This window comes from Coenobita brevimanus, chromosome 57 (assembly GCF_032717465.1).
Source record: "Coenobita brevimanus isolate Jiangsu-jjx chromosome 57, ASM3271746v2, whole genome shotgun sequence".
Classification (NCBI taxonomy): Eukaryota; Metazoa; Arthropoda; class Malacostraca; order Decapoda; family Coenobitidae; genus Coenobita; species Coenobita brevimanus.
In genome coordinates this window covers 52,994,642-53,010,538 of record NC_137010.1, presented here as the reverse complement: position 1 = coordinate 53,010,538, position 15,897 = coordinate 52,994,642, and the positions used below count along the sequence as shown (strand labels likewise).

General features: G+C 44.8%; 1 protein-coding gene across 1 annotated transcript; it reads right to left on the bottom strand.

The window, feature by feature from the left end:
* Positions 1 to 6,545: 6,545 nt before the first annotated feature.
* LOC145402004 (uncharacterized) lies at positions 6,546 to 12,372 on the bottom strand. The gene is made up of 4 exons (XM_080274105.1): positions 12,136 to 12,372; positions 8,354 to 8,503; positions 8,102 to 8,234; positions 6,546 to 6,562 (listed from the first exon to the last, which is right to left on the bottom strand). The coding sequence occupies exons 1-4, from the start codon at positions 12,370 to 12,372 to the stop codon at positions 6,546 to 6,548; spliced, it is 537 nt and encodes a 178-aa protein (XP_080130231.1).
* Positions 12,373 to 15,897: the final 3,525 nt, after the last annotated feature.

Below are 15,897 nucleotides of genomic sequence, written 5' to 3'. Positions count from 1 at the left end.
GAGAGAGAGCGAGACAGGGAGGTAGCTAGCAGGACTCTACTTTATACTTCACTCTGTGTGTGAGAGACTTTGTTAATATTTCCAAGACAAATAAAAATAGTCCCATACTCATCTTTACCTCTCCTGTCATTGCATGACAAAAGGGAACCAAGATTATCTACTTACAAAGCAACTCACGTATAACAACCGCTCGTCCACAAGTTCAATATATATATATATATATATATATATATATATATATATATATATATATATATATATATATATATATATATATATGTAACTAAACTACAAAACTCCACTACAAGTTTCTACAAAGTCTTTTGTGACATCATGTCTCCATGGTTGTTCAATCTGTACATGGATGGGATAATAAAAGAGGTACAAGGTAGGGCAGTGGATGTTGGAGTGGCCCTAGTGAGAGAGGGTAGTGTTTGTAAACTCTCTGTACTGTTGTTTGCAGATGATACTGTGTTGTTAAGTGAAGACGAAGGGGAGCTGCAAGGCTTGGTGGATGAGTTTGGGAGAGTGTGTAAGAAACGGAATCTAAAGGTGAATGTAGGGAAGAGTAAGGTGGTGGTCTTGAGAGAGGTGAAGTCAGTGAATGTAGAGTTAGGTTGGATGGTGAGGAAATGGAAAATGTGAGTACGTTTAAGTACTTGGGTAGTGTGATGAGTAAGGATGGAAGTTTGGAGGATGAAGTGCTTGAAAGGGTACAACAAGGAAGAAAAGTTGCTGGTTCCTTGAAAGCAGTGATAAGAAACAGGGAGGTGAGCATGGAAGTAAAAAAGTTGCTACATGTCAGTATTGTGATACCAATCGAACGTAAGGAAGTGGAGCTTGGACGTTGTTGGAAGGACACAAGTCAAGAAAGAGAGCAGTGGAAATGAGTTCTTTAAGAGGAGCCTGTGGAGTCACATGGAGAGACAGGCTGACAAATGAGGATATAAATGAGCGTTGTGGTGTGGATGTGGATGTGATAGGAAGAGTTAGGATGAACACACTGAGGTGGTTTGGCCATGTGGAGAGGATGGAGAGTGAGAGACCGACGAGGAGTGTATGTGAGTGAGGTGGAGGGGGGAGAGGGAGGGGGAGACCGAGAATGAGATGGAGGGATGGAGTGGAGAGGTATATGAGAGAGGGGGGTGTGAGTTGGGAGCAGGGCAGTGAAATGGCGGGGGACAGGGCGACGTGGAGGCAATTTGTTTGTGCCCACCTCGTACGGGATTAAGGCGTCTGGCAATAGATAGATAGATAGATAGATAGAAGAGCATTGGTTGCTACCATGTTTGTTTACATGTTGGTGAGGGTTACCATGGTAAGCTAATAATAGAGGCCAGCCTGCAGGCTGACTTCTATTATTAGCTCTTGTATGTCTGCAATTTTGGTACATTTTAGTGAGAATTTCAGATAATATTATGGAGGCGGCAGTAATTTAAGCAAGGATCATATACTTATCTGCGAAATCCAGGAATTTACTGGTGGTTTGATGCTATGAAGAGGAGAGCTCTCAACACACACACACACACACACACACACACACACACACACACACACACACACACACACACACACACACACACACACAAGATTAAAAAATTCAAACTTCATAACACTAAATTATTTAGCATACAAACTTAAATTACATACCGGCAACTTAATAAACAATCACATAATTCATTACAAAGAAAAAGAGCACAAAAATTAATGCATAACTTACAAAACAACTACGCTCGCAAACAGCAGGCTAACTGGCAACACTGACTCGTACCAGAACTACCGTACTACGGTAAACATTCGGAATTCCCCAGAACAATCTAGCTAGCAATCCAGCTTCTCAACAATATCATGAGATGCTTGAGAGAGATGCCTTCATGTGATGGCACCATTATGGCCGGGTGGCTCTAATACCTGATTATAGAAATATCCCTCAATTACTTCCCTGTCCCCAGAGAGGAGGATAATGGTCTGCAAGAGAAAGGTAGCAATAAGCCTGCAGTCCACTAGGTTAGAAATTCAGATAAGCCTGAAGCTACAAAAACAACAACAGATGTGTGATATTACTGAAGGTACCGTATTAAACATAACAATGGTAGGTCTTTGCCTGGACTGGACTGCATTACTGCACTACAATCCATCACCGCTGCGGGTTCGCGTAAGAAATGTTCATCGAAGTGAGATTTTATTTTTTCCAGCAATGGACCTCTTCCTCACTCTCCCATTCCTTACAACCCAAGGTTATTCAGTAATTTTGAGCTTTAATTTTGAAATCAATTAATGTCGAAATGTCTAAACAATTTTGAAAAAAGATCGAAACATATTCCTGAATGACATTTTACATTTTTCTGAGATAGACGCAGTTGGGTTAAGTTGCTGATCAACTAGAACATCCATTCCCAACACCAAATCTTGGGGACAGTTCTGCATAACATCAAAATTGCAGAGAATACTCCAGTCTTGACTGGAAACACTAGCACATTCTGTCCGGATGAAGATTTCCTCAGAGAGGCCCATCTGAGGGTAGGTGATCCGGCTTGGGGGCTGTGCTGCTAACGGTACACCACAGGCAAGAGCCGTCCGTAGTGGCATTACATTGCTCCTACTACCAGTGGCCACGCTGGCTCTCACTTTATGACCTTTCACCACCACTGTTTTGCTCCAGTAACGTTTTAGTGTCCTAACAGCCGGAATATTTTGGGGTGAACGAATCAACAGTAACCTGTTAACCAGGTTTGTGTTTAAAGTACAATCAAATTGTGTGAGAAAATCTAAGCCCAATATACACGAATTGGTCTTATAAACCCCAAACTTAAATGAGTTTAGGATCGGGTGGAGCACAAAGCTGAACATCATGTAAATGCCCCACAATTACTGGATAGGCCAGACCATACTTAGTTTTATACTCAGTAAAACTACTGCTTAAACCACTAGCTTGTAACTTTTCTTCGGTAACACTGGATGTGGGCGATCCTGTATCCACCAAGAACCGCACACGGGTTTGTCCCAACCTGAAGTCGACGTACAGACGATCAAGGCCCCAGGCCATGGGCACAAACCTTTTGCCAGACATGCTGCCAAACTTTGTCTAGAGAAAAATAAACGCTTGGGGTTAAGATACGATTAACTTACGATTTACGTAGGGATACGATGCAATAACAAATTCAGTTAATGACCGCTAATCAGCCTTAAGACACTACCAACGCTTGAGAGTGAATTCTCGACTTCCACTCGGTAAGAAAGTCAGACTTAAAATGACCCACATCATCACTCGCCTCCTTCAAAAAAGGCTGCAGCTTGACGCTCCTCTTAACAGAGCGACTGCCTCCTCCTGCACTACCTCTGCCCCGCCCATGGACACCGACACCGCCGACGATCACCGCCCGCCGTCAGCAAAAGAGGGAAGGGCCGCCTCTCCTGTCCTTTCCATCCCACAGGACGAAGGCGACCACATCTCCCCCTCACCACCTCCTGCTGCTGTCGTGAACCTCCAGGCCACCTAGGAGGCACGTACCTCTCCCTTGCCACCACCGGTATAAAAAAAAAAAAAGAGGAGAAAACAGCCAAGACTACCGCCACCTGCCGACATGGATACGGAAGACACTACACCCTCCACATCCACGGCCTCTCAACCTGTCCTGAGCACTTACAAGACCTTCGACAAAGACGAGTTTCAGAACATCATCAAGATGGCCCTTGACCCTGACATCTTCTTAGGCCGTCTCAAACAGACGGACCCACATCTTTTTTCCAAATTAACAAGTCTGAGCAGTTCCTCGTAGAGGACTTTCCACGTTATCTCTGCTAACTCTGGCGGGCTCTCCACCCTGAGCCCGCGTCCATCCTATCAGACAGGTGGACAAATCTTCACATCACATCATCGCCTCCTCCATATTTGTTGACCTAAGAGAGCGTCAGTATAATTGTTTTGGTAGAGAGAGCGAGTATAATTACAGTTACAGAGATAAACGGTATTATTGTAATTGTAGACAAAGCATGTAATATTAATAGGAGATAGCACATATGATTATTAAAACGCTTCTAATAATTATAATGGGTAAAACTCCAGTCAAGCGAATGATGATAAAGGACTGCCACAAATACCCGCCCGAGATCATATAATAATGACTAAAATTAAAATGTAATATGATAAATCCTCAACTGAGCTGCTTTCTATCATTCAAAAATCTCTCTCTCTCTCTCTCTCTCTCTCTCTCTCTCTCTCTCTCTCTCTCTCTCTCTCTCTCTCTCTCTCTCTCTCTCTCTCTCTCTCTCTCCAAGTCAATAATTATTCAGGAGAAATAAATTCGCTGTTAAGGTCACTTCATTTACCGGTTTCTGAGGTAAAAAATAATTCGACTGGCAATTTATACTCTCTCAGGCTCCCATGACTCACTCTCAGCTGAGGAAAATAACATTTGCTGGAAGATACTACAGTTTTCCCTACCAGTTTTATAAGGCCTTGGATCCTTTTTTCCTTGCCAGTGTTAAAACTTTCACTGTGACGTAATAGTTTCCTTTTTTTTTTTTTTGGCTTTCTCTGGACGATTATTTTTTTGAACGACGTATACCATGAATGGGTTGCTAAAGGTTGTTATTATCTAACCCCTCCAGTTGGAAATATCAAGTGTATACCTGAGAAAAATCGTCTCTGTTTTATCCATCCATATCTTATCTGTCCACATCTTATCTAACCGCATCTTATCTATCCACATCATATCCAACCACATCATATCCAACCACATCATATCCAACCACATCATATCCAACCACATCATATCCAACCACATCATATCCAACCACATCTTATCCAGTGACAGTCTTTCCTTACCGTCCTCTTCTGCTCTTCTGTCCTTTGTCTCTTCTTGATATTTCCGTGCTTCTTCCGGCCTTTGTTTTCCCTCTACTCCTACCGTGTCATATAGCCAGATTATTTATGGATACGGCTAGTTAATATCCTTTTGAATGTTTGTTTTCTTTTAATGCAGAGTAGGGCGATATTAGGAGGATTTATATAACAGAGGAGGACAGTGTGGTGTAATAAGCAAAGTAAATCGCTAAGGAACCGGTGTTAGGAAGAAAAACCACCCTTTATCGTGACCTTCTGCTATTAGGCAGCTTCTTTAATTTATAGAATTTAGAATATAATTTCTGTCCCTTAGTGAGTATTTGTCTTTTTCCTTGTTTCCAGTTTTCCTCTGTTTTGTTCGTGTCATCGTATCATTTCACTCGTGTTTTCCAGTCCATCTATCTATCTATTGCCAAACGCCTTAATCCTGTAAGGGGTGCCCACAAACAAATCGCCTCCATTTCGCCTTGTCCCCAGTCACTCCACTGTCCAGCTCACACACCCTCTGTCATATACCTCTCCATTCCATCCCTCCATCTCATCCATTTTCCTAAACTCATATATTTACCCTTTTTGCTTTTTCCACCTGGCTGTCTTTTGTTTTCAAGTAAGAATCTTCCCATTATTTCTACATAACTGTAAACGTAGGGTTGTTGCAGTCTCATAACAGTTCTTCTTTCTGCTAAAGCGCTGCAAAACAGGATAAAATGCTCCAGATTTTCTACTTCTGCTTCACACAGTTCGCATGGAACAATTTCGTTTGTGAAATGTTTGTTCTCCTTGGGTAAGGAGGTTTTCTAACATCTTTTTAATGATTTATTTTCCAAACAGCTTATTAATATCCTGTGGTTTGCTTTTTTTTTTTTTTTTTTTTCACGTAAATATATATATTCATGTGTGCATGGATAGCACACATGAATATAGCTGCTCAGCGAATCAGAAATAAATCGGTATGGAAGTAGTGATAGTGAGCTTCCTTAAATCGGTAAGGAAGTAGTACTAGTGAGCTTCCTAAACCTATTGGCATACCACCACGGCACACACCACCCTCTGCCCCTCGGTGACCAAGTCGAGTTAAGAGTGTCTTAGTTTCTGTAATCCATTATGTTCTGGAGATTAAACTCATAATTAAAAGGAAATGTTTCCACCTACTAAAGTAATTATAAGGTCCAGTTTATCCGAATTTTACGGAGATATGTTATTACTGCAGACAGAGAATAGCTAATGAATGGGTGTTGTGCGTCTGCGCTGTGTCGTTTTGGCACCAAAACAAGAGGCGTACTGAATTTCATTTTTGATAATTCATAGTCTGTGCCTTTATTTCAGTACTTGGAGATTAACTAACTTACCAAAAATATTAGGTGTCTGACATCCTTGCAATGGCTTGGTCGGGTTTCTCCTCCGTAAATAATTTCGAAATCTTTCTCAACCGCATTGACTATAACGAGATGGAGGGGAGGGAAGCAGAACGCGAAATTGCATCGTATATGACTGCAGGGAACGAAATTACGGTCGATGCCCCGTGGCAGTATTTTTTGCAGGAAAAAGATGGAATCAAGAAGTTTACTTTATTACATCGGCAATTCTATCAAATTTCCTATTCCCAGGTAGATTAGGATACGTTAGGCTAGAAGTTGTATTCTGACATGAATTAGGGACTTCCAGAGTTAGGTTTCCTAGTAATCTAAGATGGTTAAAATCATAGTGTGTGGGAGCCTGGGGCACCAAAGTTAGGTTGAAATCATCAGCACACAAGCTGCCGCCAGCGGCCAGGCAACTTACTTAAATTCCATGAAATAAGTAAAATTTGCACAATGTATATATAATATATTTTGTAGTCTATAAGCAATAAGAAGTGATCTGTGTTGCATATTGTGTTAAAATTACTTTCCTTAAGGACGTGAGAATGTGAGAAGACAGGTGGAATTGCCGCGCCCGTGTTGTGAAGCTTACTAAAGTTTCTGCACTCCTTTTCCTTGTCTTTCTTGAAATAATAATAATAATAAATAATAATAATAATAATAATAATAATAATCTTTTCAGTTAACACATTACAGTTGGGTCAGTGAATATGCCTACGTATGTGTGTGTTCATCCCGACCCAGGAAGGAAGGTTGAAAGGAGGGAAATGAGAGAGAGAGAGAGAGAGAGAGAGAGAGAGAGAGAGAGAGAGAGAGAGAGAGAGAGAGAGAGAGAGAGAGAGAGAGAGAGAGAGAGAGAGAGAGAATGGAGGGTAATAAGGGAGAAAAGGAGGGTGACAGGTAGGAAGGGAGGAGCTAGGAAGCTAAGGAGATAGGATGTGGGAGGGTAAGAAATCAGAAAAGAGCACATTCTCTCTCTCTCTCTCTCTCTCTCTCTCTCTCTCTCTCTTACCCTTTACCCAGATTGGTTCAGTTTAAGTATCATTTGACCTTTTCCTCTGCTAACTAAACTTGACCTTCAGTGATCTTTACAAAAATTAAAAACATCTGATTCGTCAAGATGTCTGATCTTTAGGAAAGGTCAAACAATGCAGTGTATTAATGTCTGTCTGTCTGTCTGTCCGTCTATCTATCTATCTACCTGTCTGTCTATGCCTGTTTATGTCTGTCCGTCTATCCATCTATCTACCTTTCTGTCTATCCCCCTTTATGTCTGTCCGTCTATATGTCTAGATTTTTTTTTTTTTTTTTTTTTATGAATGGAAGAAACAACGAAAGACCAGAAGCCCGTAAAACTGTTCCCTCCAAAAAACAAACAAACAAACAAACAAGAGAAAAGAGAGCCATATTCAAGATCTGTTCATTTCGAGATGCCTGGACACACTGCGTTTGAACGCCTGGAGGTCATAGGCAGTAGGAAATACAAATAAAGGAAGACAGTTCCAGAGTTGATCCGTTGCATGCATGAAGGACTGGGAGTAATGGTTAACTATCCGTCTGTCATGTCTGTCTGTCTACTGTATGTATGTCTGTCTATGCCTGTCTGTCTCTCCTTCTGTTTGTGTCTGTCTGTCTATCTATCTCTCCGTCTCGCAACTGTCCTACGCATATGAAGATTGAAGGGCACATGTAAACAAAGCAGTAAGATGAGTGTTTATTTCCAGCTTAACGTTACGTTTATACACAAACTTTTTTTTTTTTTTAATATTCTACCTCACTGCAGCATATATTTGTCTGTGTAGTGGTGTTGTATACTAATGCTTATTTTGAAAACAAATTATAGTCTTTGCGTGGCCCATTAAGGGATAAATAAATAAATAAGTGTGGTGTTGACGTCGCTTAAGCCCGTGTGTCAGCTGAATGTAGCGTTCCAGCAGCAAGGCGATAACAGGTATCACTAAACCAATTCCCAGCAGGATCAAGGCGCCCTGGAGGTGACCCACGTTCAACACCCCTGTACCGCGAACCTGGGGCGTAGGAAGAAGATGGGTTGGTGGGATTGGTGTGCATTTTTTCTTTTTTATTCTCCCCCCCCCCCCTCTCTCTCTCTCTCTCTCTCTCTCTATCCGAGTATCTCCCCACTCACCACTTCGTCCCCGCCAGCGGAGTATCCAGTATGCATTCGATACACCTTGGTAAGAATGCCCGTCTCGAAAAAGCGTTGTTGGAGGGCCGTGATGATGGGCGTGTAGGGCGTGTGTTTAGGCAGGAACCAGTTCATGTAGTGACTGTACAGCTGGAAGAGGAAGAGAGGAAGATTATGCCTGCCAAAGAGAAGAAGAATGAGGACGAGGAGAAGGAGGAGAAGGGGTGAGAGGAGGAGGAGGAGAAGAAGAAGAAATATAAGATTAAGGCTTTTAGGTACTAGGCAAGCATCACTAATAGAGACAGTTACTTTTCTGTCAGAAGTTAGAAAGTTGGTGATAGGCTGTAGCGACCATCATCCATTCACTTGATGTAGTGTTGCCTACTTCTTCCTACGTCTTTATAATTCATTTTCTGTGTCTGCCCTCCTCTCTTCCTATTTCTGCCATCTTTCCTGTCACTCTGTATTACTTTCTTTTCTTTTGAGGTGGCTTTACATTAGGAGACACGCCAAATGGTTTCCATTAAGGCAGGAAACTATTTACGGTGCTGGGTGGTAACTATATAACCAACCCATACGTGTTCCCTACGTGTCAACAAGTGGGTTGGTGGAGGGTTAGTGCCCCTCCCCGTAAACAACTAACTCACAGATAAACGGCCACCCCTTACGGGATTATGGCGTCTGGCGATAGATAGTGATAAAAGTTAGAAATTCGTGGTCAGTTTCTCCCTGTGCCTTAACTTACCCTAAAATTACCCTACTGAAAACTAACTGAACTCAACCAAACATAATATTAACCAAACCTACCCTACCTTACCCTACCCTACCCTACTCTACCCTACCCTACCCTACCCTATCTTACCCTACCCTACCCAACACTACCCAACCCTAACCTAACCTAACCTAAACTTCCTTACCTAACCTAACCTAACCTTCCCTATCGTACCCTACCCTAACCTAACCTAACCTAACCTAACCTAACTTTCCCTACCCTACCCTACCCTAACCTAACCTAACCTAACCTAACCTACCTTACCCTACCCTAACCTACCCTACCTTGCCCTACCCTACCCTACCCTAACCTAACCCAACCTAACCTAACCTAACCTTCCCTACCCTACCTCACCCTACCCTAACCTAACCTAACCTAACCTTACTAAACCCACCCTTAACCCAACCTAACAACCCAGTCTAATAGAGAGAGAGAGAGAGAGAGAGAGAGAGAGAGAGAGAGAGAGAGAGAGAGAGAGAGAGAGAGAGAGAGAGAGAGAAGCATTTCTTTTTTATTTCACGTAGTCGCTGAAGCATATGGCGTGGGTGTTCTCAAAAATAAATAAAATAAATAGGTAAATAAAGAAGATAAACTGATAAAGAAGATCTATCTATGTCTATCTATCTACAGCCCGAAGCCCTAATCCTGCAAAGGGTGGCCGCGGACAAAACGCCTCCAAGTCACTCTGTCACCCGCCAGTTGACTACCCTCCCCCCAGCTCACTCCCCCCTCACTCATATACCTCTCAACTCCAACCCTCCACCTCATCCTCGGTCTGCCCCTCCCTCTCCCTCCCTCCAACTCACCTACATACACCCTCTTGGTCAGTCGCTCATTCTCCATTCTCTCCACATGCCCAAACCACCTCAGTGTATTGCTCCTAATCTTCTCAACCACATCAACATCCACCCCACAACGTTCCTTCACTTCTTCATTCGTCAACATGTCCCTCCATGTCATTCCACATGCTCCTCTCAAGTAACTCATTTCCACTGCTCTCACTCTTGACTTGTTCCCCTCTTGCAAGGTCCACGCCTCGCTTCCATACGTCAGGGTAGGGATCACAATACTATCATGCAGTGACTTCTTAACTTCCATACTCACCTCCCTATTTCTCATCACTGCTTTCAGTGAACCAACAACCTTCCTTCCCTGCTGTACCCTTTCATGCACTTCATCCCCCAAAGTTCCATCCTTACTCATCACACTACCCAAGTACTTGAATGCACTCACATTCTCCATATCCTCACCATCCAACCTCACTGTACATTCTGTGACTTCATTCCTCTCAAACACCATAACTTTACTCTTGTTTACATTAACTTTCAGATTCCTCCTCCTAAACACTGTCCCAAATTCATTCACCAAACCTTGCAACTCCCATTCATCTTCACTCAACAATACTGTATCATCAGCAAACAGCAAGAACGGAATCTTCCAAATCTCACCCTCATTCATTAGAGCCACCCCCACATCCACTGCCCTACCTTGCACCTCCTTTTCAACCACATCCATGCATATATTAAACAGCCATGGAGACATCACACAACCCTGTTTCAGTCCTACACTGAGATCAAAGAGTTCACTCAGCTCACCATCCACTCGCACCGTAGCCCTAGCTCCTTCGTACATACTCTTCACAGCACACAACAATTTCCCCTCCACTCCATATATTCTTAATACCTTTCACATACCTTGCTTATCTATTCTGTCATAAGCTTTCTCCAAGTCCATGAAGGCAGCATACACTTTCCTTCCCTTCTCTAGATACTTCTCCACTAAACATCTTAGAACAAATATCTTATCTTTTTTTTTTTTTTTTTTTTTTTTTTTTTTTTTTATGTGACCGACTCTGGGCAAAGGCTTCACAGCCTGCTTTCAAGGCCCAGTAGTCCTCCTACGTACCGCACACCTCTACATGTCACCACTTCGGCGCTAACACCCACCGTCCATATTGAATACATGCTAGGGCTGTCTCATACAGGACTGGTGTATTGGTATTAGCGGGGGTATTTTTACGACATGTCGGCGGGCCTTCTGGTAGATCAGTAAAGTCTGATTTTATGAAATTCAAATCCTTAAACTGTTCCCTGCCTCAGCGGGATTTGAACCCGGGTCTGTCAGGACTGCAGGCCAACTCTCTACCGATTGAGCCACCGCCTCCCCACTTGTTCTTCTCCAACTAGCTCCTCTGTCATATGCCTAACCCTATCAATGAGTATTCTACCATATATTTTACCAGTCACACTAAGAAGGCAAAGACCCCTATGGTTACCACATACTTCTCTCTCCCCTTTTCCTTTGTATAAAGGAACAATTATATCTGATTTCCAGTCCTCTGGAACCCTTCCCTCTTCCCAAGCCAATCTACACAACTTCCATATCCACTCCACAACAATCTCACCCCCATACCTCAGCATTTCACCACACACTCCGTTAATTCCTGGGGCCTTTCCCAACTTGATCTTCTTCATTGCTTCCACTACTTTCGCCCTATTGATCTCTTCCTCCCTCCTCTCACCACTTCTTCTCCCAGCCATTCCCCAACCACTTATACTCACACTGCTCTCACTTTCTACATTCAACAAATCCTCAAAGTGCTCCTTCCATCTCCTCAATTTATCTCTCTTCTCCACCAACAATCTATTATTCATATCTTTCACTCCCCTAAAGAAGATAAAGCGCGGAATTTATATCCTCTAGAAGATAAAATTTCCTGATGGTTTGCTCCTCTGCAGGGAGCATATGAGAGCGTTGGTGACGCTCATGATATAAATAAATCAATAAGGAACTAACACAAGCCAATAAATGAGATAAAGGAAGAAATTTGCCTTGTTCTACTGAAGATAGTCGTTCGTGGTCATTTCTCTCGAGATAAACAACATTCGTTCCCCCTTCTCCTCCGCCCCCCCCCCCAAAAAAAAAAATAAGTACAGGTAAAAGAAAATAAACAACTTAATAAGGGAAAGAAATCAAACATTAAATGAGATAACGAAAAGAAAACATTCACCTTGTCCTCGAGAAGATAAACCTTCCTGGTGACTTTGTGCCTGTGAAGGGTGAACCAGAGGTAGTCGCTGGAGCATATAAGAGCGTGTGTTCCGGCCAGCACCTTCCCCACCAGGTAGTTGTATGGGTCCGCCTCCAGGAGCACATTGTCCAGGAACATCCTCCTTCCCAGGGTGGCCAGGATCGGATTCTTGGACGACTTTAGCGCCAGGGGTACAAAACTGCCGTAGTTCAGCATGGACGGACTGACGTAGAAACGGGGAGGCTAGGTTAGGGTAGGTTATATTTGGTTAAGTTAGTGCAGGTTAAGGCCATGTTAGGTTAGGGTAGGGGTGGTTAGGTTGGGGTAGGTTTGGTTAGGTTAGGTCATGTTAGGTTAGGTCAGATTTAGTTAGGTTAGTTTCCACTAGCCAAGGTTAGATTTTTAGCTTATATTAGTCCCGGGGAGTACAAAACTGCCGCAGTACACCATGAGCGAATTGATGGAGAAACTGGGAAAGAAATTGTGAGTTCGATAAGGAAATATCACTGTTAATGTGGTAGGTGGGGGCGCTCATTATCCACTCACTCGATGTAGTGCTGCTTGGGGTATCTGCCCTTTCCTCCCTTCCTTCCTCTTCTGTCTTTCCTTCAATCTTTTCTCTCAGGATGACTTTACACTCCCTCTTCTGTCTTTCTTTCCTTCATTCTTTCCTCTTCCTTCTGCCTATGGGTGACTCTACACTGAGTGACAAGCCAGATGTTTTCCTGTACACCAGGAAACCATTTACTACGCTGGGTGATAACTGTTATGCTAGGTGTTCTTAGGTCGACTTCTCATCCTAGAAACACTAGCTGTTGAGCCGGCGTTCTCTTTCGAGACCGGAACTAGAATACACTACGAGAGGTGCAGGGCATAAAACTCTTGGGCAACAACCTTACACGTGTATCATCTCAAATTCAGGAACAAACAGATACAATGCAAATATTACAAAGACACAATACACTGCGTACAAAGTCAATCACAGGACAGGACGGTTTATACAATGAGAGGAGCACGATACACTGTAACACAATACACTGTCCCAAAGTACACTATCACAAGTTAATGTCGGGACAGGGGGGTTTACACAGGGCTGCTGAAATCCTAGGCCCTTACTGGTGTCTGCCAGGTGTGGGAGGGGTCCCGTAAGGTGTACTCTCTCTCAGAGGACACGGGACCATCCTCAGTGTCTGCGTTGTCGGGAGTGGACTGCTGGGCTGCGTGGAGAGAGGCCCTTCTCTATTAAGGCCTCGGTGGGGCGTCTGGTCCCTAGGACTGGGACCAAAGAAGGAGACCAGGTGCGCTTGCCTGTGCCTGCACTGGAAAGTGGGTCATCATCCTTTGGGGCTGGGGAGGTCACTCCCGAGGTTCGAAGGACATCTTGGGGAGCCTGAGGGCTGCAGCCTCCCTTGGATCAGGCCGCTGTCAGGTGTGGGTTGTGGCGTCCTCGCCTCCAGGAATCCGGCAGTGGGTGGTCTCGCCTGGGTGCTGGCTGGACTGCTCTCACTCCCAGGGTCACGATGGGACCTGACCAGACCTCCTCCAGACGGGGTAGTACCCCCTGGGGGCTGCTGCTGCGGGGAGAACAGGAGGGGTGTCCCACTTGGCCACAGGAAGGGCGGGCTGAGCAAGGAACGTCCTCCAAGGATGAAGTCACAGGGGGCAAGAGATGAGTGGTGGATGATCTCTCCCTGATGCTGCTAGTGGCTGTCATCGAGGTCCCAAAGGCAACAGGGTTAAGGCGGCTAGTGGCCGTCCTTCTCCTGCCGGTGCGGCTAATGGCCATCACCGGGGCCTGATTTCTTCGCAGGACTGAGGGCGAGATGCGGCTAATGGCTGTCACCTGCCCACAGGCGCGGTTAATGGCCGTTACCGAGGTCCTGTGAGGGGAGGCGTGGCTAGTGGCCATCGCCCGTCTTCCGGTGCAGCTAGTGGCCGTTGCTGGGGCACTGTCTCTTGGTGAGGGGCGGTGAACTGAGTGCGGCTTATGGACGTCACCTGTTCACTGGTGTGGCTTATGGCCATCACTGAGGTCCTAGGAGGAGAGGGGGTAGCAGGTGCAATGCGACTGATGGCCTTCATCTTCCTGCTGGTGCAGCTAATGGCTGTCACCGAGGTCTCACTCCCTGTAGCAACTGCAGGAGGGGAGTGGCTAGTGGCCATCTCTACACAGAAACAGCTTATGGCCATCACTTGTCCCTGCAGGGGGGGGGGATCCAGATAGCGAGAAGCTAGTGGCCGTCTGTACAAAAGTGTGGCTAATGGCCGTCACGTGGGTGCAGTCTGGGACTGGAGAATCAGTCCCACCCCTAACCTACTGAGGGCTGGTCCCTTTGGAGGGTAATGCACCAGCATTGAGTTCTTTAGGTTGGGTCCGTTGAGGGGAATAAGGGCACAAAGTAGTAGGAGACATAGGCCCATACTGTCTGGGTAATGTATGCGCACTCGAAGCCCCACATGTTCTCCCACTGGGGTGGGGGTCGCAACGTCCCAGTGGTATCTCGTCGCTGGTGGTATTTCAGTAACCATATAACCAAATTACGGCACCTGGTTGTTTAGTGAGTAATTAAGGTCACTCATCTTAAATGTCAGGACTAACTTGCCTAGCCCTGGGCTCCTACGCTCCTCATGGGGCAACATAGGAATGGATGATGAATGGATGGATGGAAAACAACAAAAGCTAAAGATTGCCAAGAAGAAATTACCAAAAGAATGCAGGATGGCCTCCACACAGCTACAGTACTATTTATATGTCTGTGCAAAGTACCATGATGATTAATGCACAAGAAATAGGATCTCAAACTCTTTGTTTATATGGTTTACGTTTGACCACATAAATCGCTATCAGAAGGCCTGAACCATGAAAATGAAAAGGTTGTGTGGGGGCATTTATCCAGTGAAGAGTTGTATTATGTTTGAAACAAACTGATGAAGGAATGGCATGAAATTGAAGAATGTTTTGAAGGAAGAAGAAACTGAGTGTGGAAATTAATTACTACTACTACTACTGCTGCTGCTGCTGCTGCTACTTCAACTACTACTACAGCTGCTGCTGCTGCTGCTGCTGCTACTACTACTACTACTACTACTACTACTACTACTACTACTACAACTACTACTACTACTACTACATTACTACTACTGCTACTGCTGCTACTACTGCTGCTGCTGCTGCTACTACTGCCGCTGCTGCTGCTGCTGCTACTACTACTACTATTACTATTGAAATACCCGCGCAGTGGAGTGAGCCTGACACCACCACCCCAGGAGAGTATGAGGGGGTGACACCCACCCCACAAGGAGAGGCTGGCTTAATTGGCTCACCATCCAGGTTAAAGCGACATATCTCTCCCGTGACCCGGTGCCCCTCTTCCCCGCGGCCAGACCACCCGGCAGTGTGCAGGGAAAGTACACTATTTTTCAGCAGTGGGAACACTCACTAGAATCGGGGTGGGACTTGTATTAACAAGCTCCCAAGCACATCCTCGGACACTGAGTCCCCTGGATCGGCCTCCTATATAATAGAGGACTCAGAAAGAGCCTCAAGGGTTGCTCTTCCCGTACGGCAGGAGGGCACGCTCCATCGGAGCTGTGGCAAAAACAGAGAGAGAGTTTGTCCGACCTCTTCCTCCCCCCGTCCCTGGGACAAAACCTTCCCTCCCCGGAAGGAGGGCACGCTCTGTCAGAGCTGTGGCAAAAGCTGAGAGAGTTCGTCCGACCTCTTCCTCCCACCAGCAACGG

What these genes read in the sequence shown, in the direction of transcription:
- LOC145402004 (XM_080274105.1), bottom strand. Translation starts at nt 12,372, where the DNA reads ATGCTGAACTACGGCAGTTTTGTACCCCTGGCGCTAAAGTCGTCCAAG. An exon ending in TTTATCTTCTCGAGGACAAG is followed by an intron (nt 8,504 to 12,135) that starts GTGAATGTTTTC and finishes TTCCTCTTCCAG; the next exon opens with CTGTACAGTCACTACATGAA. An exon ending in CCGCTGGCGGGGACGAAGTG is followed by an intron (nt 8,235 to 8,353) that starts GTGAGTGGGGAG and finishes CCTACGCCCCAG; the next exon opens with GTTCGCGGTACAGGGGTGTT.